The sequence below is a fragment of the Hippocampus comes genome, unplaced genomic scaffold (assembly GCF_001891065.2).
Source record: "Hippocampus comes isolate QL1 unplaced genomic scaffold, H_comes_QL1_v1.1 scaffold195, whole genome shotgun sequence".
In the NCBI taxonomy this organism is placed as follows: domain Eukaryota; kingdom Metazoa; phylum Chordata; class Actinopteri; order Syngnathiformes; family Syngnathidae; genus Hippocampus; species Hippocampus comes.
Window position 1 is genome coordinate 435,097 of NW_017806076.1, and position 27,234 is coordinate 462,330.

Below are 27,234 nucleotides of genomic sequence, written 5' to 3' on the forward strand. Positions count from 1 at the left end.
TGTGCGCCAATATACATGTGGCCCGGGCATCGGCATCGACCCCCCTGAGTCAGCTGGCACCTCGCAAATTTAAGTTACATAACATGTCATGAGTGTGTGGCTTCAAAACAAGTCTTGTCACTTGATGTTATGTGATCAGTGTTGACTGCAAACCAGAAAAAAAAAGGACTACAACTCTGGGATTTAGTTTAGCCGCAGACCGACAAACAGCGCGCAATTCCTCACTGACCTGATTCTTCTTATCTCGTCACGATAAGGTGGAAGGATTATCGTGATACCTCACCGCATGATATGAGCAAAAATAAAAACTGCATGTGATACAGCTACATAGACCATATCAGCTATTAGAAGTGATAGCTTAGCACAGTGGTTCTCACAATTTTTCACCGGCTTAAAAAAAAAGTAGTTTACTCACTAAGTGCCACCTTCATAACAACCATTAGAATATACACATGATTTTTTTTTTTGTGCAAAGGTGACAGCTGTAATATCACAATTCCCCACTCGATGGCATACATGTCTTAGTTGCACTTACACTGCCTTATATTACAGCATGAGTAGGCCAAATATTTTTTTCAGAGGATTCGGAACGATATGAAGGAGTTCGATTTGAGTGAGTTTATTTTTGTGGAGAAAAAAAAAGGTATAAAATGAGTTCTTGCACCTAATGTTGGTCTCCTGTTCAGCAGTTTTGTGCCGTCTTTGAATGGTAATTTTATTTTTTTTACAAAAAATAATAATTCAGTGTGATTTTTTTGTTGTTGTTGTTTGCTCAAAACCTTTTTTTGTTGGCTTAGGATAGTGGATCTTTAATACATGTACTGAAAAATGTACTAGCAAAAAGGAAACATTAAGAGCATACATTTTGCACATACTGTATTTTCCATATTTAAAAAAGCCTTTTTGTCATAGATCTGGTGAGGAAGTGCGTGGTACTTTGTGGTTCTGCCGTTGGTATTAAACTGGTAAAAATGAAAAGGATATCCTTAATTAGCAACTATTAATTGGAATTTTTAAAAAAGTATGCAAAGCAGTAGCGCCCCCTATGTATGAAGAATTAATAAACTCTCAATATGCATCTGTTCATTGTTAAGCAGAATTACCGCAGGCTTACATACTCAACTCAATGTACCAGAGTCTTGTTTTAGCGATTGCACTTCCGTGTATTTTGCTTTGAAAAGAAATTGTGAAAAGTTGTCAGTGAGTAGGTTCCATTCATTTTTCATTAAATTTAGAAAACTACCACAAAACATACCAATGCTTATGCGTTCATCCATGAACAAAATCCATGCTGTCCTATAGTGGCGTTTCTTTGTCATAGATATATTTAATACTATTTTGTGATTGAACTTAAAGTTCATAAATGGGTAAACATTTGTCATTAAAACTCTACAGACTTTATTTAAACATCTGAATCATCTTATATCAGCTAACAAACATCTGAAGACACACCGGCTAAAGATAATGCGCACATCATCTTAAGAGTGATGCCAGTTGACGCCAACCGCCTTTCCAGAGTGTCTGATCCGTGTGCGCTATATCCGGATCGCATTGCGGAGATATTGTATGACCATCTGTTTGATACCCGTACACTTAGTCATATTAAGGGCGATGTCCTATGTCTGCGTGTAGCGTATAATTTCATTGAGGTCATATCCCGTCACGGCAAAGGCGTAGCCATCTCCATCGCAGAACTTGGCGCCGCAGATTTGCGTGTCTGTCACACACTCATTGTGTAGATGGGCAACCTGAGAGGAGATGAAAGAAATGGATGCTTTAAAGAGAGAAAGTGCACTTCGACTACAAAATGAGCTGTGTGTTCCGTTTTTTTTTTTTTCTTTTTTTGGCAAGCTCTACCTCCACAGTGTTGCTTTCTGGGGTTACTGTCAGGTGCCACACCCTTACAAAAGAGTCTTCAGCAGCAGACAGGAGCTGTGGTGCACATTTCAAATCACACATGTCAACTTATAACATGCAAATATGCGCCACATTACTTAACTCACCAGCCCAGAAAAAGGAGCAATGTCCAGTGAGTAGATCCAGCGGGCGTGGGCGTTGACCTCCGCGTGCAGTATTCCCGTCACGGCCTCGTACAGACGGATCTGGCCTGTTCCGTAACCAGCCACCGCTGTACCTTTCCACAGCTTCACGGATGAGCAGCTCATACTGACAAGAAGATTGAGGATCATTGCAGTGAGGAAACAAAACGTCGCAATTACATTAGAGGAGTGAGTGATCAGGAAGAGGAGACGGAGGACAGAAACAGCTTAGGTAGTGACGCAAAACAATGAATTACGCCGGAGGATGAGGAGGATGTCGGAAAGGTATGGCGGTAATGATACGTGAAATGCACCATGCTGGTTGTTCCAAAAAAGCGATGCTTAATTGTTTGTAACTCTAGACCCAAGATTTCAACTGAAAGAAGGCTAATGGATTAAAGCGATAACACCTTCAATCACCGAGGGGAGTCCAGTGGCCTCGATTAAACTTCGGCGGATTTGCACAACATATTCAAAATGACTCCTCTGTATTTCACATGGCTCCAAAATGGAGGAACAACTTGTGACCAGTCGACGACAAGACAAGTACATTTCATTCTTACTCAAATCCACCAATCTTGTTGAGCAGCTGAAACTCTTCGCCGGACTTCCAAACACATAAGGTGCCGCTGTCATCGGCACTGACCAGGTCAGCGATGCAATCCTGAGGGAAGGCAGAGAGCCGCGGACATCATGTTCTTGACTGACTGATAAATATTGCTCATACAATGTAAACACTTAGAAGACATTCTTCATGATTATCCACATATTATATTATATTCTCTCTCTCTCTCTCTCTCTCTCTTTCTTGGCTAACAATGAAAGGATCACCACCTTCATGTTACAATGAAGCCCAATGAGCAAAATCATATTTAATAACAATACCTGGCTGCCTGAGCACTCTTGGGCCAAGTCGGTGATGGGCTCCTTGTGTTCCTCCAGTACTTCAGACAGGGTGATATTACTGCCTTTACTGGGAACATCAAATACGAGGATTCCACAAGAGGACAGTCCTGGAACGACAGGAAGAGACAAGAGACGAGTGAATTGTCGACAGTATTTGTCCTCAGGTGAGCCTGAGCCTATCCTGGTTGACTTTGAGGGAGAGGTGGCATACACACTGAACTGATTCCCAGCCAATCACAAGGCACAATTTTTTGGAATATGGGAAGCACCCAGAGTAGCGCTAGTCATCCTGTGCTGTGAATAAATTTCATCATGTATTTTAAAATATTATTGTTAGCTCAAAACAAGTGTGTTTCGCGCTGTCCGTACTTACCCACACATATGTAATTCTCCCACACTGCAGCAATCCCCCGAGCAAACACGGCCTGGGCTGGGGACGAATGACACATTCATGACACATGTGAGTGGCGAGGTAAGACTCTAATAAGTGAAATAGGTTTTTGCAGTGTTAATGTCACCTGTTGGTGTTTCAGGAGTATCCAGTGCGTGCCAATACACCATGATGGAGCCATCTGATTCATATATCTTGAAAGAAAAACACAAAAATAGAATTACAATTCGTGACAACGCTTTTATTCATATCCAGTTTAAAATATACCCCAATCAGGTGTTACCTGGATGCCTTTCTGTGAAGTCACTACCAGCAGATCGCGAGAGGGCAAAACACAAAATGCAGCCTATTGCAAGAAAACACAAATAAATGTTGTTTTATCTCTCTAAATGCTTAGCAGTCGCAACCCAAATATAATGGTCATTTTAAGAGAATCAAAGGGGGAAGTGTCGGGGAGTTTATTGGTCATTCCATGATGGTTGAAATCATATACTTTTTTACGTGTTTGTCTTGGAAAACGTCAAAGGAAATCATAACACAAATGGTCTGTTTTCTCAAATGGGGTCCTCCAATTCTGTCATGATCTCTATTGCCGGATAATGCCTGACCTGCATGATGAGCGATGGACTAGTTGCGACGTTGGGCTCCTTGGACTGCAGCTGACGGTGGGAGTAATTGAGGCCGTCCCACGACGCGCTGACCATGTTGACCACATTGGCGTGGACCACCGTGAAGTAGGTGAGGCGACGCGGGGCGATACGCAGCACGCACAGGTTGTTGTACAGCGCCGACGCGCTGTTCTTAATCTGGATGCTCTTCTCTTTGTGATACATCGAACGGCTTGATTCGGTGTCACTTACTGGTCTGAAAGTATGTCAAGCCTAGACGCGTTCCCTCTTCAAGCAGACTGGAACATTTCGGCAAAACGGCATTACGCTTAGCGTGGTACTTAGCATTAGCAGCTAGGCTAACCAGGGAGCTGCGAGCAAGCCACCTGCCACGAAGTAGTCAAATAATTCGAGTCAATAACAATGTCATTGTTGGATTGCAAAACGTTCATGCGATCACTCGCCAGTTATGCAACAATTATTGATCCCAGTCATGACTAATAGAGTTGACTTGATCTAAGCGCTTGTCCCGATAGGATTTCCTCGGCGTCTTGCGCAGCCATAGAGACGAAAATGTGACGTCAAAACCACGTGTTCAGTAGCTAGGCAACAGTTGTCGACGCCAAGAAGTCGAAAACGTTTAGATGAAGATAAAAACAGCAACCTCAAGACAAACTCGGGCCTTGTAGTTGAAGGTGTGTTTATTTTTTTATGTATTTTAAACAGGAAAACGGTGTAAATAATATAACAAACAGTCACACGGCAAAGATATGTTGTAAGTAGTCGGTTTCATCAACACGTCAAAAAAACGTTGACTGATCGCGATTCTAATCGCAACATTAATAACTGCTAGTTTATTTTTCCACACACAATTGTTGCGCGGATATAAAAATACTGTAAATTCTATTAGCAAATGAAAATAAAAGACAAATATTGTTTCGTTCACATAAAGAAATACTGTCCACGCATCATATAAATTAAATATTTATCTTCAAATCCGCAAATGACTCTTACTGGCTGCACACCAATCCGCTTGACTGAATCAACTTCACCGATAATGCAAAATGTATGTTTTACAAGATAGCGCATCATGATAAAAATGCAAAGGCTCGCATGTGTACTTTGTCTGTTAATGTAAGTGACATAGTGATTAACTGTCTCTGACTTCAAAGTAAACCCTCAAAATGCAAAGTTTACCGCCTGCTAAATTTTTGCACGACCCGTTGCAGTTTTAGAAAACGCCACAAGAGTGTGCCATCATGTGATTTATGACTTCCACAACCGGATGGAACACAGAGTATACTGTTCTGTATTTATAATTTAATTGAAAATATGGTTTTATCATAATTTACATCCAAAGTGGCACTGTGCAATACATGTGTATAAACAAATACGATATTTTGTGGGTTCCGGTTCTTGGTTTAAATTTTTTTTGGTGACAGATTTTACTGCATTGTGTTGAGTAGTTTTCTGATGTTTTGCGCCTTCTTATTTAGCTAAAATAAGGTAACCAAACACTACCGAGATGTCCCGCTCGACATCCAAGGCCCAAGCTGACAAGGGTAAGGCACCTGCTCGAGTGTCCCCACCGCCATCCCAAGAACCGGAAGAGGAAGACATTATCCCCGGCTGTCTGACTCAGAGCCAATGGATGGACATGTTGGTCCAAGAAGAGGCGGAGGATGTAGTAGGGGAAATAATGGCTGATCTGATGACCAATGTCATGGAAGGATGTTATAGTGTCCACATTGAAAGACAGGTAAAACATCAATTTATCCATCTTATGTAGTGTTTCTCCTTATTACTCCCTCAGCTCATTTTGGGCAAGAGGAAGGGCCCACACTGAACTGGTCAATAGACAGACAAGCATGCTCTTACATTCACACCTACACACAATTTAGAGTCTTCAATTAACCTCACACGGAATTTTGGGGAATGTGAGAGAATCAAAGATCAAACAAATGAATTAAATATTTTTTTCCCCAGCTATCATCTTTCACTGCATTCTGGGCCAAGGATTACTTCATACAGACTGTGGAGCAGAAACTCATGTGCCAAGATAGATGGGAAGATGCAATGGAACTGTCCGCAACAGAAGACTCAGAACCAATCCCAATCACTCCAGATGTCTGGGCAGAAGGATGTTTTCCTGTTATACATGGAGCACCCCCCTCTGAGCCTGCGTCACTTCAGGTACCTTTTAATTGTCTCTTGTAAAAGTCTCTACAGCGGAACCTTGTACGTCGTACACCCCAAAAGTTGTGCCATTTGGAGTTTAACCCCAAAACTTGGAACTCCACGTGTCAAAAGAAAAACATGCCATTTAAATCATAATGTGAGCCTTTTAAGCATTTAAATGACTTTAAATGGATATGCAGTGGTTTGACACAAGGTTTACACAAGCCTGTTCAAATTTTTGCGTCTGACAAAATTAGTCTGGTGAGCCTATTGTGCAGTTTCATGAGCGTAGAAAGAGAACGACCATTTCTTGTGGCAAAATTTGCCTTAATTTTATTTTTCGTATGTGTTTTCTTCATTGTTTAAGTTATCTTGTTGGGCGATGTCTGATTTTGCACATTCCCATTGATTCGTGCTTTCATTAAAACAATACTGTGAATCAGAAATTAGTCACTAGTATAAGTATCACCCAATATTTAAGTACCGGTAGTATTTTATTTTATTTTTTTCGCTGAAAACAAAATTTTATTGAAGTAATTATTTGGAGAACTACTTTTTACTTTTACTTGAGTCATATTATTCTAAAGCAACAGTACTCTTACTAGAGCACAATTTGTGGTGACTTGACCCACTTCTGTCATATTCTGTATTACTATACTTACTAACGCAACACTTAAATGTATTGATTCCATAAATGTGTCTTTGAAACCTCACAAGGGTAACAGTATTACATTTAAGTTAATGGTTTTATGATTATGATGACAGCCTGAGCATGGAGCAGTTTAATTCACTTCACATTATTTCTTACTTTAAAAAATAATTTCAAGTTATGAACAACTATCGTCAACGGATTGTGTCTGATTTGGACTCTAGATGTTCCTTCCTCTGTTATTAATTGTTTTTTTAGAATAAATGTCACAATTTATATTCTCAGATCACCCAGGAAGCAAATACTTGCGAGGACCTTGAACCAGCACATACTGAAGAAAATCAGCTAAATGTTCTCACACCACAAACCAGCATCTCCCCTGAGCAGTCTGAAGGAAAAATAAGTGCCAGCAGGGATGTCGGTGACAAGATTTGCCAAGGACCAAGTCCTTACCCCAAACAAAACATTTCCACCAAGAAAAAACAAAAAGCTTCTTTACTGCCAAAGCTTGAGCAAAGTACTGACTCACCACCCGTGCCATGTGCTGCAGAAAAACTGAAAACCAAGGGTGAAAATAAAGTCCCTTCGGGTTCTAAATATATACCCACATCATCACAACAACCGAAGTGGAATCAAATTATACCTAAGCTTGATCATTCTTCCTTGCCTCAACACTGGATCACTCCTCAATATGAGATTGACAAATGCACAAAATCTAGCATCAAAAAATCAAGTGGACAAGCCAAAATGTCGCCTGTGCCTAATAGTCAGCAGAGTGGTGTAATGGAAACGCCTTGGAATCCTGCCAACCAAGATCAGTCAGAGAGGTTGTCTCCCATTAAGGATGAGAGGATGATCGCACGAGCTTTGAGGATGGACACCATAGATTTGGCCAAAGGTGTTTCTGTCATGGGTGCCCCGAGAACACAGATGGTCCCACTCCCATTCAAATCACAAGCTCAGTGTCCCACGCTGAGGCCGATAAACAGTCAGTGTGTAAAATCATCTTTCCCCGTGGATCAGTTGACGACACAGCGTCCACCTCAGGTTACCCATTTGTTGCCGTCTGACAAATTTAACTTTTGATTGATTGATTTATGGCTCAAATTATGAATAAATTCACCTTCTTCATCTTTTTTTGGGGGGGGGGCGGTTAAATTCTCTCGGTTGAGTTTTTCAATCAAAGTCTTGATAAAACAAACAAAATAATAATAAATTACGTGTCATTTGGAAATCGATTTTTTTTTAATTAAAGTTCAGACACGGAAATAAAAATCTGAAATCCACTAGAGTGGAGATCCCTGGTTTAACTCCAGTAGTCCTTTTCAATGAAATTAATACACCATGTTTAATTGTTTTACTAATTAATACAATTAAACGTGGTGTATTAATATACCGCTACTATTAATTTGTCGAAGTACGTAGTCCGCTCTGCATGTATGACTCACTGACTTCATTCATATGTGTATGTTGGATAGAACGTTACGAATAAAAGTGTATAACTTAAATGTGTGCGTTACGAATAAAAGTGTAGAACTCAAATGTACGTGTATGTGTGTGCGTGTTTTATTGTACAGTACAGTACAGTATTGTTGAACATTATTTTGGTGTGACGCTTCAACCTAACTTGACAAGAACCAACCGGAAATTACTAGCACCGGACCAATTATCATTCACGTATACCAACTGAGGACCAATCGGATAATGTTTTGCCAGCAAGCAAGTTTCAATGACCCTTGCACACGTGGTATTACGTCGATGTGTCTGTCGCAGTGTCACGAAAACCAAACGAAATTTAAGATTTAACCTAATTTCTCGTGTGTATTAGACATGAAGAAGAAGCGGGTAAATCCGGAGTCAAACAAGGTAAGACCACATTTCATTTTACTGACCAAATGACTTCGACACACGGCAATTGCACTGTACTGTATTGAGCGGCTGCAAACATGCAGTCCTGCACACGTAAAGGAAAATAGTCACACGCCTTGGATTCTTTTTAAAGTTCACCTTATGTTGCTGTAGTATGTCTCATAAAGCAACATGCTGTTTTAGAAAAGCAGTAGACGTGTTTGTATTTTCAGTAATAAGTTACATACGAATATCATGTGGGCCTACATAATTGGCCCAAGTGCATATATATGTTTGAAGAGGGTTTGTGAAGCCCTTTTATTTTACAGCGATATGTTCTTTATGTCACTAGACGACTTCAACAAAATTGACCAATGATGTGGAGGACAAGGAGGAAAACGAGCCCCCCATTAAAGTGAAAAAGAGCAACTCTGAGGAAGTGGCATATCGCCCGGTGAAGTTGTCCAGAAGTGACCTTTACAGACCCCCAACAGTGGAGGAGCTCAACCAGCTGAAAGAGGCAGAGAGCTTATTTCACTGCAGCTTGCTCAAAATGCAGGTAAGACTTCAGACTCAACAATGTCAATGTGATGGGGAAAGACCAAACTTAAAATTATCTGTTCTATCACTGGTAACAGATGGAGGAGCTGCTGAAAGAAGTTACCCTCAGTGAACGCAGGAAACTGCAAATCGATGCTTTTATTGCAACGGTCACCAAACTCTTAAGGGCCGTACCAAGTTCACCTGAGGTGGAGGTGCGTCATACTTTTCCCAATGTGGTTCTGTGTGTAGGGTATAAGGGAATTTCAAAAGAACATGCAAGAACAGTTGAATCTAAACAGCTCATTGCCTGAAAGAGTTGAGCAATAATGTACAAGGTAGCTTGGGGCAGAGGGGGCTCGCTTCATACAACATTTTGATTTGACTTTTTTTGTAAATGAGGGGGCGGGTGATTTTTTTTTTCCCCCCATTTTTTTAATTGGTTCGGTTGGAGGGATTAGTAATGTAAACTCAACCTTCAAGTTTTTGTTCTTCAATGAACATAACTGAGACTGTAACTTGGTAATGTTCTACTTAGAATAGATCTGTTGAAATATGAAATGTATTTTTCAGGAATGTCTGCTTATGACAGAATAAGTTGTTTTTATATGCTTGAGGATGATACATTACCATTCATGTTTCCAAGTTTAAATATTTCCAAAATTACCAAATTTAACTTCCCATGGAAATTGACATGAGCATTTCCTCCACGCACCTTTGACTCCATATTCTTTTTTTTTTCTCTCTCCCCCAGATCAACGACCTGTCGTGGTTATCCAATGATGTAAAGGTTCCTATCCTCCTGTTACCCAAAACACAAAAGGGGAAGTTCCACATGGCACCTCCTGCTTCTGTTGATCTGATTGGAAGTTACCCGTTGGGAACCTGCACCAAACCACGCGTCGTAGTGGACCTGGCTGTCACAATCCCGGCTGTAAGTCACACATTTCAGAGTAGAACAGTACAGCCAGTTCTTTTAAATGTCTGACTATGGATAGTCACGTGTCTGGTTTCCTTTTTTTTTTATTTTTTATTTTTTATTATTATTATTATTTTAAAGGATATCCTCCACCCCAAAGACTTCTTAAACCAGAGGTATCCCAGGAAAAGAGCCATCTACCTGGCAGGTCTGGCTCAGTATCTGACAGCTTCCTCAGACATAGGATCCATGTCCTACTCTTGCCTTCATGGGAATCGACTTCGACCCGTTCTGCTGCTGAGTCCTCCAGGTAGGCAATGAATTTGCATCCCAGGATACAGGGAAACCTCAAAAGGTTACTCATAATTTATTCCAGAACACCAACAGCCGACTTGAGTTCAATATGAATCTTTCCCATTATGTCAAATATTTTATCAATGTTGTTGTATCTTTTAGGTAAAGACTCATCCATCATGACAGTCCGCCTTCATGCTTGTCCGCCTCCTGGATTTTTCAAGCCCAGACGCTTCCACCCTCAGATGAATAACATCAGGACAGGCTGGTACACTGGAGAGAACAATTCACAATCTGGTGAGACTCATGGCTTTTTACTGTATTATTGTCACAGTCGCCACATGCAGGCAAAATGTTTTTTGACCCCTTTTCTTTACTTCCCTGCAGAGATCAGTGAGCCTCCCACTCCCCATTACAATAGCTCCCTTCTGGGTGATCTGCTGCCCAGGGCTCACCTGCAGTTTCTGTCTGCTGTGAGCGCTCAGTGCTCCGCTTTTCCCGACGGGGTGGCTTTGCTCAAGGTCTGGCTCCGTCAGCGAGATCTTGACCAGGTGTGTTGTCTCTTCAGTCCACATGGGTGATTGAGATTCAAGTTTGATTTCTGCAAAAAAAAAAATGGATGGCTCGAAATATCTGATGTCCAATTGCACTGTTGTTTCGTATCCATTTAAGGGCACAGGGTGTTTCAATGGCTTTCTGGCCTCCATGCTCTTGGCGTACCTCCTGACCGCGCGCAGAATCAGCAACACCATGACTGCCTATCAGCTGCTGCGAAACACCTTGAACTTTCTCGGTATGCTTTTTCTTTTATGCAAAGATACAATCAGAACCAGGCTGTCATATTTTAGATCTGGTTCAACTTCTTGTGCTCCAACTCCCAGCAACGACAGACCTGACAATGAATGGAATCAGCCTGGCTAAAGATCCCGACTCGACGGCAGTGAGTGATCAACACACACATTTGTGCATTCAGCCCTCACACTCTTACATCATGTCCTTTTCTTCTTCTTCGTCCCATAGCCGTCACTGGCAGACTTTCACGATGCATTCCAGGTTGTGTTCATTGATCCGTCTGGACACCTCAACATGTGTGCGGACATGACGGCCTGCACCTACCAGCAGGTAAAGTCTGCACCCTAAAAGCGATCTTTGCCCAACGGGTCTAAATTTTAACCGCTTGAAACAAATCTCTCAGCTGCAGCATGAGGCCTCGGTGTCCATGCAGTTCTGGGACGACCCCATGGTGGATGGTTTCCACAGCCTTCTCATGACTCCTAAACCTATGATAAGGACCAGTGACCACATCTTCCAGTATGGCTTGTCAAATACCAGTTGATTTTCTCAGTTTGAACTTCCCATGTTGAGTCTGGATGTCCTCCCTAGATTGTGTGAACTCGTCAAGCTGCAGTCCAGCTGTAAGAAGCTGAACTTGCTCAGTGAGCTGATGGACCATAGTGGAAATTATGTGCACACGGTGCTCCCGTTTATACTGTCGCTGCTTCAGAGGGGACTCGGACAAAGGGTCATCCTCCTCACCCACTCACTTTCCCCTGAGCCTGAGGTGGGTTTACGTATCTTCTTCCACACATGACGGGTTACTCAGTCTTCAAAATGCAGAGATCGTTATGTTTGACGACCCCCCCGTTGGACTTCACTATAAAATTAAACACATCAAAAATAATCAAACCCACTTTCTGTCCCATGATTGTTTTTATTTTGTGACAGTGGTCGCTGGAGAGCGAACCCCCCAAGTACAAAGCCCAGCCGCCGCTCACCTTTGGTTTGTTGTTAGTCTTTTTCCACACATGACTGGTTGCTCAGTATTCAAAATGCAGAGATCGTTATGTTTAATGACTCCCCCCCAAGTTGGACTTTACTATAAAATTAAACACATCAAAAAGAATCAAACCCACTCTCTGTCCCATGATTATTTTTATTTTGTGACAGTGGTTGCTGGAGAGCGAACCCCCCAAGTATAAAGCCCAGCCGCCGCTCACCTTTGGTTTGTTGTTACGACCTGAGCTGGCAATGTCTGTCTTAGAACGAGGACCTCCAGCAGACAGCCCAAAGGTATCTTTGCCCTCTTATGTAATTAAGACACGTCCACCTATTCAAAGGAGAAACTCCGAATGATTCCAGTAAATAATGCCCATTTCTTGTAATGTGAATAATTGTTCTATCATACCCAGTGGGATGAAGTTGGACTAAGAGTGAATTTCCTGAGCTTGTGTGTCGAGGATGTTTCCGCTCAAAGCGATTCCCACGTGGTGTTTCTTCTGTTAGGCTGCTGAGTTCCGACAGCTTTGGGGCGCACGCTCGGAGCTCCGTCGTTTTCAGGACGGCGGCATCACTGAGGCCGTCCTGTGGGAAGGAGAAAGCATCTGCCAGAAACGGCTGGTACCACAGCAGATCATTACACACCTACTCCAGCTGTATGTACTTTATTTTTCCAGACCACGACTTTGAACTGATGTTGAAGCAGTACAGTATTTACTTTAGCAGCTGATTGGTCAAGTAGTTTGTAATTTTTGTATACTCAAAGTGATATTACAGCAAGAGCTTGTGACTTTCCTGCATCAGTCTCCAACTTCGGTGACATCTGATTTTTCATGTTTTTTTCTGGATGAACAAAAAAAAAAAAATCTCTGAAATACAGTGTTAAGTGCATCAAAAGGAAGTGGCCAAATGGCAGTTTTCCTTCCTGTATGAACTTCATGATTGTGTCACAATACTTTGTGTCCATCCTGAGAAAGTAGCTCGCCATGTTTCATCTCACCCATGTGACTTCACATTTCCCTCGCAAATCTGCGGAGGCACAACTACAGTGTAGTGTAAAACGAAAACAAAAGTTGATCGTTTTATAGGTCCCGCTCCTCCTAAATGTATTATTTATCCCAACAGCCATGCAGACATCCCTGAGTCCTGTGTGCGACATGTTGGGGCAATTGTTGATGATGTCATCAAAACGGGGAATAAGGTAAAAAAAGAAATATCAATACAGTTTTGTACGGTGTTTAGCAGTTAATTTTCCATATTAAATTTGTGCCATTTTTTTTTTTTTTACATACGCTCATGGAGACATCCTAAAGCGTCAGATAGATTTGACACAGTGCTAAAAACTACACGCACAATTTGCGTTACGGCTCATTGAAGTCTACCTCATATTTTTTTTTTTTTTTTCCACCTCCGCATTGTCCTATAGGAGTCAAGTACTGGAGAGGAGGAAAGTTTGCGCGTGGTTCAGTCTTATGATGACCTGAGCAGAAAACTTTGGAAACTGGAGGGTCTTCCTCTGTCCATTACATCAGTGCAAGGAGCACATCCGTCGCTCAGATACACGCAGGTAAACTCGTACTATGAGGAATGCATACCGCAATACAATTAGAAACAAGTACAATGTTTACTGGTAGTTTTTCGTATGGTTTTCATTTTAAATTCACAACCCGGGCTCTCCAGGTTTTCCCCCCTCTGTCGCTGAAGTTCGACTACTCCTTCTTTGACAAACAAAAGACTTTCCAACAACTGGTACCAAAGGAGGGTAAACCTTGCCCAGCTTATGTTAACCCTATCACAGGTTAGTATGCAATCTCGTTGTAGTTTTTGTTAACCATAGTCTTTTGAACAAGATTGAAGCTGTCTTAGCTTACATGGTGCTCTTATCACCACCGTCACCTGCTCACTGGTCTGTCGAAGCGCCGCGGTGTATGATTGATGCCTTGGTAACCTACAGTGATCTGTCACATGGAGGGCAGCGGAAAGTGGCCTCACGATCGCCTCGCCATCCGCCACATCCGAGCTGCCTTCCACATCCGGCTGGGGGAGTTACTCAAGATGCAGCATAATTACACGTGCAGACCCTGTGCCACACACTTGGATGTCTTGAAGGTGCTTTGTATTTGTTAGTAAGGAACAGGCATCTCCGCGATATCATTTTGAATTTGACTGGAGGTTTGCACCATCAACCTTTTTATTTTTTAATTTATTTTTGCCTTTTGCAGGACGGCTTTGTGTTCCGCATTCAGGTGGCGTACCATCGAGAGCCCCAGGTACTGAGGGAGCGAGTGACTCCCGAGGGACTCCTGATCGTCAGGGACAATGAGGAGGCTCAGATCTTGGAGATGAACACCATACACAAACCTCTACTTACCAGCACACTGCACGGGTAATATATATTTTTTTTTTTCCCCAGTCTCTCACTCTAGCTTCTCTTCTCTAGATCTGGGCACTATGGCCTTAAAAATAAAATCTCACAAGTTGTTTTTCCACCTTCACTTATCACAATAACCAATTGAATTTGTGCTCCCTATCTGTCTTTTTTTTTTTTTTTAATCAGTGTCAAAAACACATTTAGGGACACGTAATGACAGCTCTGATTAAAAATAGCTGTTGACCAATGTAATTTTATTGCAAAGTGGCATTCGGGTGTGGTGCTCAGTGTGCGGCAGCCGTCATCTGACTCAATGCACAATTAAGGCCTACAAGCGGTGGAGAAGATGGATGTTTTACAGTTTGTCCTTGTTGTCAGGCTCCAGCAGCAACACCCATGTTTCGGGGCAGCGTGTCGCCTGGCCAAACGTTGGCTTGGCGCCCAACTCTTCAGTGACGATATCACAGAGGACACGGCGGACCTTCTGGTGGCTTACCTCTTCCTGCAGCCTGCACCGTTCACCCCTCCTGGGTATCTTTTTCAACGCCATGAGCCTTTTGTTTGTATTGCTTTGCCCTTGTCTTTTTTTTTTTCCTTGCTATGCCGGTCACGTGAGTGTTTTCGTTGTTCTCCTCAGTTCTCCTCAGGTGGGCTTCCTCCGCTTCCTTCATCTGCTCTCGTCCTTTGACTGGAGGAACAACCCGCTGATCGTCAACCTCAACAAGCAGTTTACAGGCAAGCACTCTCACACATCCCCGTGCAAAGCAAACAGTTGCTGACCTCTTTCTATTTACACATCTGACATACTTTAACATCCTGCTCGTCGCCGTTGCTGCGTTGTGATTGTTGTGCGCCTCTCCTCACGTGTAGCGGCCGACTACACAGAGATCAAGAATGACTTCATGGCCTCCAGGGACTTCCTACCGGTCATGTTTATAGCAACGCCTAAAGACAAAAATGTTTCGATGTGGACCAAGCGAGCCCCCACTGTCCAGGTCAGTGGACCAACAAATACAAAGTGGAACCAGCACTTCATTCGTATAAATCGTTTATTAAATGAAGTATAAATATTTTCACACTATAAAACTATTAAAAAAAATGTTTATAGATTTATAGCTACAATATCCAACAGACAAGATGTTTTTTTTCTTTGTTTTTTTTTTTTTTTTTTTTTTTAAGTTAAATAGCAAGATAGGATTATAAACACCGATGTAAGAAAGAGTTGCATGTTCTTGGCAGAGAGCAATCACACAGTTTCCCGATCCTGGAACCTCTCCGCAGTGCACACTGGTCTCCTGGATCACACTGTTGAAAAAGAAAATGCATGATATAGCCAGAGTTAAATTATCTTACGGTGAAACTTGAAGCTATTCTCTAACAGGCTTCGTCATGTCACATACCATGGGCAAGTGGCCGTGTTTTTTCCTCAGGGCTGAAAGTTGATTTTTCTGAAGCCTGTCCAAAACTTCATGTAAATCGTTGATCTGGATAAGCGTAAATTAAAAAATTTTCAACGATCAAAACAGCAAGCTCAGCAGTTTCCCTGTGCCAATAACATTTCTGTGCACGATTAGAGCTCCGATAGATTGCGCTCACCAATTGCTTTTCGTTGCCGTCCGCGGTCATAAAATATCGTAAATGTCTAGCTGTGTATTCCTCCGTCTGGATCACAGCGTCGGCGTCCAAGCTTTTGGTGATGCACAGCAACGTGCAGAAAAGGTACACACAGCAGCTTCTCATGATGCGTCGCTGACCCAGATAAACTATCCGTGCTCCACCTCACTCTTCCCCACAACATTACAAGGAGCCTCCAAGCGGCCTCCTCTTATAAGAGGGGGGCTGCAGGGCAGGAACTTTGTGTTTGGTCACGTTCCTGTCTGAGGTGGTGTTTTGGGGGTTGTCAGCATTATATTTCACCAATTTATAACAACAAAGAATTGTGACTCTAGAACAACAAGTCTTGTGCGACACTCCTCCGACTAAGAAAATCAACGGAACCGCAAATTAGCAAGAGGGAAGAAAAAGAAAGAAATAAAAGAAGCGACTTAAAACAGAACCGAGATTTAAAGTGGGAAACTGCATCTTCTTCAAGGTTGAGATGAGGAGACAGACAAGAGGGACCGAGGGCGGAAAGAGAAAAAGGGTCCTTTTGGCTTCGGCTGGTGCTCTGGATCGTATGAAGCTTTCAACACTCGAAATAACACGTCATTGCACAACAGGTTAGGCTCATATTAACAAGCCACATATACTCTTGTGTGCACCCAAAAGACATTTATCATCCAATAGAGTCTATATTCCACTGACCGAGTCTCACTCTCCGCTACTCTCGCCGACACGACGTCACCTGCCCCTGCAGAAGCCTCGTGAACTGGACTGCTCCGATAACACACATTCCAGTCAACTCAAAAGTAACACATGCTTACAATTGCCACAATAGCTGAAATCTTATAAGTCTCTCGGGCCATAAACGTTTCATAAATTGAGTGACGCTAAGAGCTTTTGACTTAGAGTTTGCTCTGTATACCAGAGCAAAATCGCCTCAAGCCCAAATTAAGTCACCTCTTCAAATGCTTATGTGTTTCTTGTCCCTAGACAAGTTGAAACAAATCAGGCAGTGGTTGATCAGAGTTTATTCATCCCGGGTAGTTCGTTGGAATCATTTGTGTGCCTCAACTTGAGTATTACGACATAAATCCAAATTCGTACGTGCATTTCCTCAGATGCTGCAAAGGGTGGTGATGGTGGCTGCCGAGAGTCTCAAAGTTCTGGAACATCAGCTGATAGATGGCTGTCAGATCCAAGATGTCAGGGTTAGTGGAAAGAAAAAAAAAAAAATCAAACATACACTGAAGAGATCAGTTTTAATACGCGCCTTTCAATGCACAGGTGGTCCTGCGTCCTCCTTTGGAGGCATACGACGTACTGATCCACCTGAACTACGTGCATTTCCTCAGATGCTGCAAAGGGTGGTGATGGTGGCTGCCGAGAGTCTCAAAGTTCTGGAACATCAGCTGATAGATGGCTGTCAGATCCAAGATGTCAGGGTTAGTGGAAAGAAAAAAAAAAAATCAAACATACACTGAAGAGATCATGTTTTAATACGCGCCTTTCAATGCACAGGTGGTCCTGCGTCCTCCTTTGGAGGCATACGACGTACTGATCCACCTGAACCCCAAGCAGGTTCCACTGCTCGATCAGGCAGTGGACCGTCCCGCGGTCAACTTCAGCAGGGGCGTGGTCCTCGGCAACGTGGTCGGCTCGGGGACGAAGATGCCCGTCACCGACTACAACCCTGTGGCCCTCTACCTGGCAGAGCTTCGGGTGAGTGTCATCCCGTCATCTTTTCAGTTCGTGCTCCGACAAGGAGGCGGCTTGCAAGCTGCGCTCTGGAAAGTGCCAGCGGCCTCCTGCCAACAAACGGAAGTGCAAACAATAAAAATATGCATGAAGCCAATTATGAGCGTTTGCATGTCAACTTTATGAGAGCAATGACAATTCTTCACCTTTCCCTGCTCGTAAAGTGGTCTCGCTGCATTAACCACGATGACATTTAAATCATCAGTTTGGCACGTTGTCAAGATTAAATTTCTTATTCCATTTACATTGATCAGAAAGGTATAATGTTGATGTTACGGTGTCACTGAAATTTCCCCAATGAGAACTTTGCATCATGACTTTTTATAATGACGTCCATCATCATCAGCATCATCTTGTTTAGGACGCATTCGGAGACCTGGCCCTTTTCTTCTGTGACCCCTACGGAGGATCTGTGATCGCCGTTTTGTGGAAGCCAAAGGCCTTCGCCCCGCTGCCCTTCAAGGTAAAACTCTTTTTAGTGACAAGCAAACGAAGGCGTAGCCAGTCTTCTGTGTCGAAGTGACTCATGTTAACCGATGAAGCACTGGGTATTAAGTCGGATTTTGTACAGTGTGTTGTATAGGGTCCACACCTCAAGCGAATCCTCACGCTGTTCTCGCACCCAAAGTTAAATGTCGTTTGAAGCTGAGAATGGCGGGTGGACATTTTCACTTCAGTTTGGCAGCTAGACTGACGTGTAATTTATAAATGTTGCTGACCGGGGCAACCCCGATTGGATCAGCTGAAATCAAATCATTTCTGCCTTCTGAACATAGCTAGCCCCCCAAAAAAAGATGACTACAGAAGACAACAAATGTTTCTTCTCTCCGCTTCCTGTAGACGTCCCAGATGTCTGCCAGGATCGCGGAGGTAACGGGCAAAGAAGCAAAGACGGTTCCCAATGTGGAAGCTATACTGGAGGACTTCAGCATCATTGGAAAGGATTTGGTTAAATCTGTGGAGGCCAGGACTGAAAGATGGTCATTTTAGTTTTTTTTGCCACAATTTTCCATTTTTCCATTTTACATTTTTACAAACCCCCAAAAACAAGTTTACAATCACAGAGAAGCACGTACAATAAATAATATAGACTTGATGTCAGTTCCAGCCTGCTTTTGTTCTACCAGCTTCACCAGCAGTTTGTCTTGACTTGTTTCTACAAGCGTTCATCCCTGAAACAAAACACGGTTGTGATATTTCTCAACATAAGGGGTATCAGCAATGGTACGCAACATTTCCGTTGTGTCAAAGGTAGAAATTCAGAGATAAGATCAAATTTATCGTTCAAAAGTTCACTTTTGGAGTGGCCTGCTCGCCGAACTTCCATGTGGATGACCAGACCCTAATGAGCCATAATGAGGACAACTTGTGTGGAGAAAAAAAAAAATGAATGAATGCACCAAGTTGTGTGGCGGAAGAGCTTTAAGTGTGACTTTCTCCAGCTGGATGGCACATCCTTTGGTGTAAGAGATCACCTGAAAAGCTTCTGCATGTTTGTGAAAGGGCAACTCAATTTTAGATGCTGCGCGTTCAACAGCTGTGAATATCAAGTGAAAGAGCATGACCTGCTTTTATTGCTGCTCTGAAAACGTCTTCCCGTTCCCTCCATTCTGTGGCTGTCGGGTCTTCAAAAAAGGGGTGAGTGGTTTGACTCTTCATAAACTTGTGAAAGATATTGCCTGTGGATTCACTTCGTGTGCATGCAACGGATTGTTTGGCCTTGTTCAGACGGTCCGGCTGCACTTTTGAGGGCAGAGATGCATTGACGTTTCAAAAAAACGGGTTAAAACAAAGTTGCGTGTTTGATAAAATAGGAAGCGTGGCATTTTTATGGCATTGATAGCAGACTGATTGGCTGCTGAGGCAGGTCATTAATTGCTCAACAGCTTGTTAAGAGCCTTTCTCATCATGCTGACACATGGAGATGTCATGGGGTGTGCAAGCATGTGCAGCTGTTGACGGGCAAAGTGTGTTTTGACTGCAGCAGCACCGCTTAATTATAGGGAAAGTGGAAATGTACTAGACGCACGCTTTACGTGTTCGCGACCCAACTCATCAACAATGCTATAAAGTTGTGTGACGATGGCTGAGTTGCGCAATTGCGTGATCGTGTTTTGTCTTGGGCAACAATGTATAGTGTTCATGTTAATGCAAACTGTTTCTTAAAAAAAAAAAAAAAAAGCTTCCTGGAGTGAATGTTGAAACTTGTGCAGATGTGTCAAGGGAATGAGAAGCAGCCACTAATTGCGGTTATGCCAATTGTCACTCGCAGTTGCGTTACCTTTCACACACTTTGTTGCCATGAAAAATGTGTTGCTCAAGCTGTTTACCTTTCCTGAAGCCATGTGCCATTTCGCCTTTTTAGGACAATGGAAAACATCTAGACACCCCCCCTGCCCCCCACCTACAGACAAGCACATCTGGTTGACACATGCTCCGTGTGTTCAGCAATCTTTTGAAACCGTTTTCAGAACAAATCAAGCGACACCTAAGCAGACATATTGTTCTGCACCTGCTCTTTTCGAAATACTCAAGCATTGTTTTCACTCTCATACTGCCACTTGTCCTTGTTGAGCCAAATTATTCCTGGAAAAGAGCAAACAACAATGGTGGCAATGCGTTTGACCTTAAAAAAATGGAGTCATCTATTTGGACGATCAACACTAAAAATAGCCCGCGCTAAAATGAGTTGGGACAAAACAGCTGAAACCAACCGAAACATGAGGAATTACTATACAGTGGTCCCCCCGCCACTTTCCCCCTCATTATTTGCTTAAGTGCTCAGGCCAAAGTCCTAATATCAAAGTATTGCTTTGGTGCCATTTTTAAACTATGTTGAAGTGACAAGGAGGAGATCCATTTAGATGGGCTTCAAATATGGTGCCTTTTCGAATTCTGTTTTTTTGCCAGGGAAATTTCCGATCCTAACTGAGCAAGATAAACTGGAAGCGCAAAGAGGATAGGATTGTTTGAATTGACTTGAAATGGATTTTATTTTTGTGCAGCCACTTGGGGGAAAAAAAGGGCTAAATCCCACAAAAACTTTTTTTCATACATTTTTTTAAGTAGTCTGATTTAATTGGATCTAGAGGATTAATTTTTGTGCAGCTACTACTTTTCACTTAAGTCATGAAGTAAAAATACTTTTACTCGAGTACATCTTATGGCTACTCTACTCACCTCAGGTCATGTAGGAGAGGAACTGTCTTAAATGTTACCCGACCTGATACTTGATGAACATAAGGCCAAGTTTCACACCTGCGCAGAATTTCCTCAAAGCCACCTGATCTCATTCTTCTTGCCATTGTTATATTTCATAAGAGGAGGGAGAACTTTGTAACTTCTCCTGTACATTCCGACTTGTTCTGCTAGTTCGGCTGAATCAGCTCAGCTCAATGCAAGCAAGATTCCCCTGACGCAGGTAAACTGACTGAAATGATTCATATGCCCGCTGGGCTTTTTAGAGGTGATGCATGACATTGCAGTGTGATTACTTAACTCTCTTCAAAATCCTCACAGAGGTACTCTCAATTCCGATTACATAGATTTAATATTGAATGTTTCAATGAGCTAGAAACTTGGAAATGCAATTTTTTTTTTCCATTAGATGGTACTAATATTTCAGTGTAATATTATCCTAATCTGCCTTGATTCTGTTGGGCCATTAAATGGGTACAGCCACTAACTGCTAAACACAAGGGAAGAGTAAAAGAGCTCAGCTGAACTTGACATGAACTACGTTGGCATGTTCTCACAGCTTGGTTGAAATCAGAGAAAGGACGTGGAAGAATGATGTGTGCCGATGAAGTTTCAGACGGCAAACAAAAGAACAGGTCACGTCAAGCCACGGAAGGAACAGAATGATGCGGAATGAATGGATGCAGGTTGAAGTCTTAGCCACTTTTTGAATTATGTATACAATACAAGACTATTTTTGCTTTCAAAGCTTTTTTTTTTAGTTTATCAATGTATGTTATATCTACAAATACATTTCTTTAGTTGCATCTACTTTTTGGTGAGGCGTGATGGCAAATATATAAAATTAGTGATAATGCACATTTGATTGACATTGAACACTAAGTATTTTTATTCATGCTTTCATTAAAAATATTTTGCAAGCACAACTTTAAAAAATTGGCATAGAAGTATTTAAATCCCCATAACATATATGAACATGAATAAGCAAATCTGCAGCTGTCAAAGAACTTTAAAAAATGAGGCACTCCAGGTTTATTAAAATCTTTACAAAAGTAATTTAATGGTAATATAACATGAAGCTGTGCATAGTAAATCGTACCGCACAAGGATAACATATCTGCTCGATATAGGAAATGCAGGCCAGTAAAAGCATGTTGCATGAATCACATAGTGACGCGCCACAAGTAGGCGTGTGTGGCAGGGGGTGTGGCAGACCTCAGCATTGGCAGCGACCCAGTCCGAGACTCTGTTCTTTATAAAGACCAGTCTGGTCCTTCCAGCTCCGCAGCTTCACATCTGCTCACTGAAACTTGCTCCTCGCTTCCCAGTGGCCCGCTAACAAGACAAAATGGGCAGACAAAAGATCTACTTGGAGAAACTGTCCACGACCTTCCAGATCCGCAACCTGCTGCTTCGCCAGGCCTTGGCAGAATGTCTGGGCACCCTCATCCTCGTGGTAAGAACCTATGATGGGGGGTGATAGACAGATACTTTATTCTGTGAGGGGGAAATTGAATTGTCACAGCAGAAATATTCACACGCATAGAGTCAACTCTTAACAAAGAAACATAACAAAAAACAGAGGGTAAGAAAACAGCATTAAGATGCAATTAAAGACTTGGAAGAAAAAAAAAAGTGTGGGAGGTGTATCAGTGTGGTCAACACCGCCAGGCTTTCAATCAATGGCAAGGTGAACATCGGTCACGAATGTTTAAACTCTATATGCTCCACCTCCTTTCAAGAGTCCTTTTTCTACACTTTCTATTATACTCCAATATAATCAGTGACTAGCTAAATGCCAGTGTTACTTTCTAATCAACTTTCTGTGGCAATATTTGCAAAGTAAGGCTGTAAAGTCAATTTACAAGTTATACAGAGGCCAAGCGCACACTACAAAGCAAGGATTTTTTTTGGGGGGTGGGGGGGGGATTGTGTCAATGTTAGGTTTGCATTCACTATTGACTTACGTGCATGTAATATATACAATGCGCAGCAAACTTGAAAACAGGATCCAAGGTAGGAGTGTCAGGCTCAATTTTGTCACGGGCCACTTTGGAATTACGTCTTCCCTCGGAGGGCCGTTATGAAAGCAAATCCACAAAAAATTTTCAATTGTCTCATCGCATTACTTGTCCGAAACGTTTTTTTTTTTTTTTTTAAATCAGTCAACTATAATAGTTCAGTTATTATTCAAGTGAGTCTAAACAGGGTAACAAAACGATTGCAAAATTTCAACATTACAGTATGTAGTACACATGACAATTTGAATTTTTGGTACAAATTTTGGCAAGGATTATGCAAGTTAACAGACATGATTTGCTTTTGCGGGCCACATAAAATGAATGTGGCGGTCCGGATCTGGCCCCCGGGCCTTGAGTTTGACATCTGGTCCAAGGGAAGTCATCCTTTTCGCACCACCGACTGTTTCCCTTTAATTGTCTTAGGTATCACCTATAGAAAATTATTATTGAGTCACGGACCAACCAGTGTAGGGGAGCTATTATGGGTTAACATTTTAAAAAGCTACACTGAGGCCATATTAGGGCCCACCCTGAGCCTGATGTGGTGGCCACAATGGGGTTATTGAATCAAAGTAAGCCTGGTAGACTGTCACACTAATTTAAAACGCACACATTAAAAAAACAAACAAACAAAACTTGAGAGATAAGGTTAAAAAAAAAACGAATGAGCATTTACCTAATCAAATTGGTCAATGTGTACAGTACAATGACAAGGTGTGGCACAGGTTTAAAGCAAGCGCAAGGTGTGGAGGCAGAACAATCGTACGCATGATAAGATTTGACTTCCGAGTGTCACTTAACATCCTCTCGCTCTGGTGATGAAACTTGAGTTTAAGCCGGTGACTAAGCAAGCGAGTGCATCGGGAACAAGTCAGGGTGTGGACACTGTAGGTGTGAGTGCGCTGTTTTTTTTGTTTTTTTTTTTTTTGCTGAGCTTTTCTAAAGCCAGTTTTCCCCTCAAAACCCGTGTTTGCAGTATATGGCCAGATCAACATGTTTTTTTTTTTTTGCTGAGCTTTTCTAAAGCCAGTCCCCCCTCCCCCCCCCAAAACCCGTGTTTGCAGTATATGGCCAGATCAACAGATGTGCCGTGATAAGTGGATAGATGAATTAAAAAACTGACACGTAATGCAAACGCAACACAAATCTCTTGTGTCAACCTTGTGTGGGCAGTTTAAGGTAGTCATTTAAACTTACTGAACTAACAAAGAAAAAAAGACGACCAGATTTTTGGGGTTTTTTTTGGGGGGGCACACTGTATTTTTTATGAGCCTGTCCAGAGTGTCTGGAGCCGCACTGTTGCGCAACTTGCTGAATCGTTCACTTTAACTTTGGTTGGTAAGAGGTGAGGTCCTCTGAGCGAACCACATTTTGAAAACAAAAAGATTGAATGTTACACACTCACAGTGGAATATTCTAAAGCTTTCAAAACGCTCCAAAGCAGCTAGCAACAGGAAACAAAACCCACACATTTTTGCGGTATTTTAATGAGCGCCCCCATCTGGGTGTTGAGATGATAAAATCCAGGTGCTATGAGTCTGGATGCTTTCTTTCCTGTGGTCTTATTGCAAAATAGAGGTTTCAGGCCATGCATTTCTTTAACCTACCCATAAAAAAAAAAAAATAAAAAAAAAACATTCACAGTAAGCAAGACTTTAATGTTTCCTGATGTGCGGAAAATGACTATTTTGGAAAGAATCATCTGCTCAAGACACACTACCAAACTAACATTCATGAAATTTTTGGGTGATTGTAGGGACATGATGATGTGGACACAACGGAGCTTTTATAATTCTAAGAAGACTCTTTTGAATGGGCTTTTTGTTCCTCCTCTGGATGATGATGATCATTAAACCTTGGCTTGACCTTGACTGGCTGACAAATCACATAATCACAGCACCTAAATTACCATATGCTGATTGACCTCTAATTTAGTTTGATTTAGGAAAAAATAGGAAGGAAGGAACAGTTCGATGACTAATGAACCCTTATGAAACATTGATAGGTCATAGTATAAATCAGATAAAACAAGGTGGTGATTGAGGAAAAAAAAGATTAAGAGTAACAAAGTTAAAAAGAACATAAACAAGGGCAGTCTCTCATGCGAGTCTCTTCCTGTAAACAAGGTGGTGATGGAGGAAAAAAAAAAGATTAAGAGTAACAAAGTTAAAAAGAATGTAAACAAGGGCAGTCTCTCATGCGAGTCTCTTCCTGTGCCGAAAGCCCCCAAAATTACAAATGGGCAGTGAAGGGGCTTGTCTAATGTGCACTGGGAGGTCATTCCATCGTTTGGCAACCCCTCTGCGCTTCCGCTGAGACTTGGGGAGCTTCAGAAACAGCTGCTGAGCTGACCCGAGGCACCGGGCAGGACTGAACAGATGGAGCAGCTCAGAGATTTAATGCGGGGTGGGACCATTTAGAGATTTGAAAATAAATGGCAGAATTAAAAAGGACTTCAAAGTGGACAGTCCGCCAGCGGCCAGAGGCCAGAATAGGAGTTATGTGCTCCCTCTTACGTGTTCCAGTTGAGAGGGGAGCAGGCCCGAGGGTCACTGTCTATGTGCTCATCACAGGAGGACATCTGAACCCCGCAGTGACGTTTGCCCTATGCCTGCTCGGGAGAGAACGCTGGAGAAAGTTCCCCATGTACTTCCTCTTTCAAACCATCGGCGGTTTCTTGGGTGCAGCCATCATTTTTGGCATGTACTATGGTAAGCATGAATTGGTTATTTCATTCATGAAGGATTTTTTTTGTTTCATGGAATTTTTTTTTTTTGTTCTTCATCTTTAAATTATACTTCACGGAGTGATCAAATTGAGAATTTGTCTTGCTCTGAAAATGTCTGGGAGGTCTCAATAGTCCTAATTGGAATCAACACATGCCATGTCAGTCAAAATAGTCACTCTGTTTGTTTACAATCTTATGCAAATATTTAAAATAAACAAATTCAGTATTTTCATTTTCTAAGCTCCCCAAAAAACGAAATAGGTGCACCAAACCCACAACAAAGGCAAAACAATTCTATATCGGCTCAGCACCAAACTGTACATCTTCGTATGAATTGATTTTTATTGACCAAGTTACGGAATGAAAATCCTCAACTCGTGTTATTTTTCCCTCTTTTAAAACCCAATTCAGATGCCCTGTGGGACCGTCCCGGTGCGTTCAATGTCACTGGCCCGAATGCCACAGCTGGAATATTTGCCACCTATCCTGGAAAACATCTCACTCTTGTCAACGGCTTCTTTGACCAGGCAAGATTTTTGAGCAACAGCAGTCATTGAATACGCCGTGATTCCTTGAACTGAGCATTTCTATCCTTGCCCTTTTTCTGCAGATTATTGGCACGGCGGCACTGATCGTTTGTATCCTGGCCATCGTTGATCCCTACAATAATCCCATCCCACAAGGATTGGAGGCCTTCACTGTGGGCTTTGTGGTTCTGGTCATCGGCCTGTCGATGGGCTTCAACTCGGGCTACGCAGTCAATCCCGCCAGAGACCTCGGACCTCGTCTTTTTACCGCAATGGCCGGCTGGGGAGTAGAAGTCTTCACGTAAGCGCACGTTTCCCTGAGAATGATGATCATTGTCAGTTCTTTTGGGAGCGCTTGTTGACCTGAAATGCTCACAAAGCATCGCAATTGTCCTTTTCACAGCGTCAGAAACGGTTGGTTCCTGGTGCCGGTTTTCGCCCCCTTCCTCGGCACCTTCATCGGCGTGGTCATCTACCAAATGATGGTCGGCTTCCACGAGGAGGGAGAAGTACGTGACCGCAGGAACGCCGAGGCGGAGGAGAACTTGCGGCTCACCAGCGTCGCTGCTAACGACAAGTCGAAAGAGGCCACCAAACAAGTGCACTGAGCCTCTTTGGCCGTTTTGTTGAAAACAAACCAGGTGTGATCCACTTTTCACCGCAGTTTAACTGCTAGACTGGTTGGGATCATGAAATGAAGCTACAGTAATTTACTTTCTTTGTGTTTGTATTGCGTTTGTAGAAGAAAGACGGTAGAGGGGAGAAGCATGACAACACAAACATCCATTTAAGAAGAGATGTAAATGTTGACGTTGTGTCCCTGGTCTTCAAATTGAAACAGTATTTTATACTTGGTACCGATGTAGTTTTAAATACTTATTATT

The 27,234-nt window shown here is 42.4% G+C and overlaps 6 protein-coding genes across 6 annotated transcripts in view; 4 read left to right on the forward strand and 2 right to left on the reverse strand.

Moving 5' to 3' along the window:
- Positions 1-767: 767 nt before the first annotated feature.
- Positions 768-4,369, reverse strand: wdr54 (WD repeat domain 54). The gene is made up of 9 exons (XM_019894639.1): positions 3,945-4,369; positions 3,620-3,682; positions 3,464-3,530; positions 3,319-3,375; positions 2,925-3,052; positions 2,603-2,703; positions 2,004-2,166; positions 1,858-1,932; positions 768-1,748 (listed from the first exon to the last, which is right to left on the reverse strand). The coding sequence occupies exons 1-9, from the start codon at positions 4,167-4,169 to the stop codon at positions 1,617-1,619; spliced, it is 1,011 nt and encodes a 336-aa protein (XP_019750198.1). The 5' UTR covers positions 4,170-4,369; the 3' UTR covers positions 768-1,616.
- A 163-nt stretch (positions 4,370-4,532) lies between these two features.
- On the forward strand, positions 4,533-8,317 carry c20h2orf81 (chromosome 20 C2orf81 homolog). Its single transcript, XM_019894638.1, has 4 exons — positions 4,533-4,639; positions 5,441-5,703; positions 5,931-6,137; positions 7,057-8,317. The coding sequence occupies exons 2-4, from the start codon at positions 5,470-5,472 to the stop codon at positions 7,855-7,857; spliced, it is 1,242 nt and encodes a 413-aa protein (XP_019750197.1). The 5' UTR covers positions 4,533-4,639; positions 5,441-5,469; the 3' UTR covers positions 7,858-8,317.
- A 158-nt stretch (positions 8,318-8,475) lies between these two features.
- nol6 (nucleolar protein 6 (RNA-associated)) lies at positions 8,476-18,972 on the forward strand. The gene is made up of 26 exons (XM_019894621.1): positions 8,476-8,637; positions 8,972-9,178; positions 9,258-9,374; positions 9,914-10,093; positions 10,220-10,388; positions 10,535-10,669; positions 10,760-10,923; positions 11,045-11,165; positions 11,254-11,312; positions 11,393-11,494; positions 11,568-11,683; positions 11,756-11,933; positions 12,320-12,442; positions 12,656-12,804; positions 13,274-13,349; positions 13,575-13,715; positions 13,829-13,946; positions 14,103-14,257; positions 14,371-14,534; positions 14,898-15,050; positions 15,157-15,254; positions 15,390-15,514; positions 17,240-17,329; positions 17,640-17,840; positions 18,238-18,339; positions 18,717-18,972. The coding sequence occupies exons 1-26, from the start codon at positions 8,602-8,604 to the stop codon at positions 18,864-18,866; spliced, it is 3,429 nt and encodes a 1,142-aa protein (XP_019750180.1). The 5' UTR covers positions 8,476-8,601; the 3' UTR covers positions 18,867-18,972.
- LOC109530716 (cocaine- and amphetamine-regulated transcript protein-like) lies at positions 15,551-16,686 on the reverse strand. Its single transcript, XM_019894623.1, has 3 exons — positions 16,116-16,686; positions 15,920-16,003; positions 15,551-15,824 (listed from the first exon to the last, which is right to left on the reverse strand). Exons 1-3 carry the CDS (start codon positions 16,257-16,259, stop codon positions 15,717-15,719), a joined length of 336 nt encoding a protein of 111 aa, XP_019750182.1. The 5' UTR covers positions 16,260-16,686; the 3' UTR covers positions 15,551-15,716.
- A 472-nt stretch (positions 18,973-19,444) lies between the features above and the next one.
- LOC109530715 (aquaporin-3-like) overlaps positions 19,445-27,234 on the forward strand; it is a 21,410-nt gene continuing 13,620 nt past the window's right edge. Inside the window, exons 1-3 of the mRNA XM_019894622.1 lie at positions 19,445-19,514; positions 21,249-21,297; positions 22,355-22,530. Of these exons, the coding sequence (XP_019750181.1) occupies positions 22,423-22,530 (108 nt within the window). The 5' untranslated portion in view covers positions 19,445-19,514; positions 21,249-21,297; positions 22,355-22,422. The remainder of the gene's footprint in view (positions 19,515-21,248; positions 21,298-22,354; positions 22,531-27,234) is intronic.
- LOC109530696 (aquaporin-3-like) lies at positions 25,474-26,981 on the forward strand. Its single transcript, XM_019894586.1, has 5 exons — positions 25,474-25,501; positions 25,621-25,806; positions 26,235-26,350; positions 26,434-26,651; positions 26,754-26,981. Exons 1-5 carry the CDS (start codon positions 25,474-25,476, stop codon positions 26,956-26,958), a joined length of 753 nt encoding a protein of 250 aa, XP_019750145.1. The 3' UTR covers positions 26,959-26,981.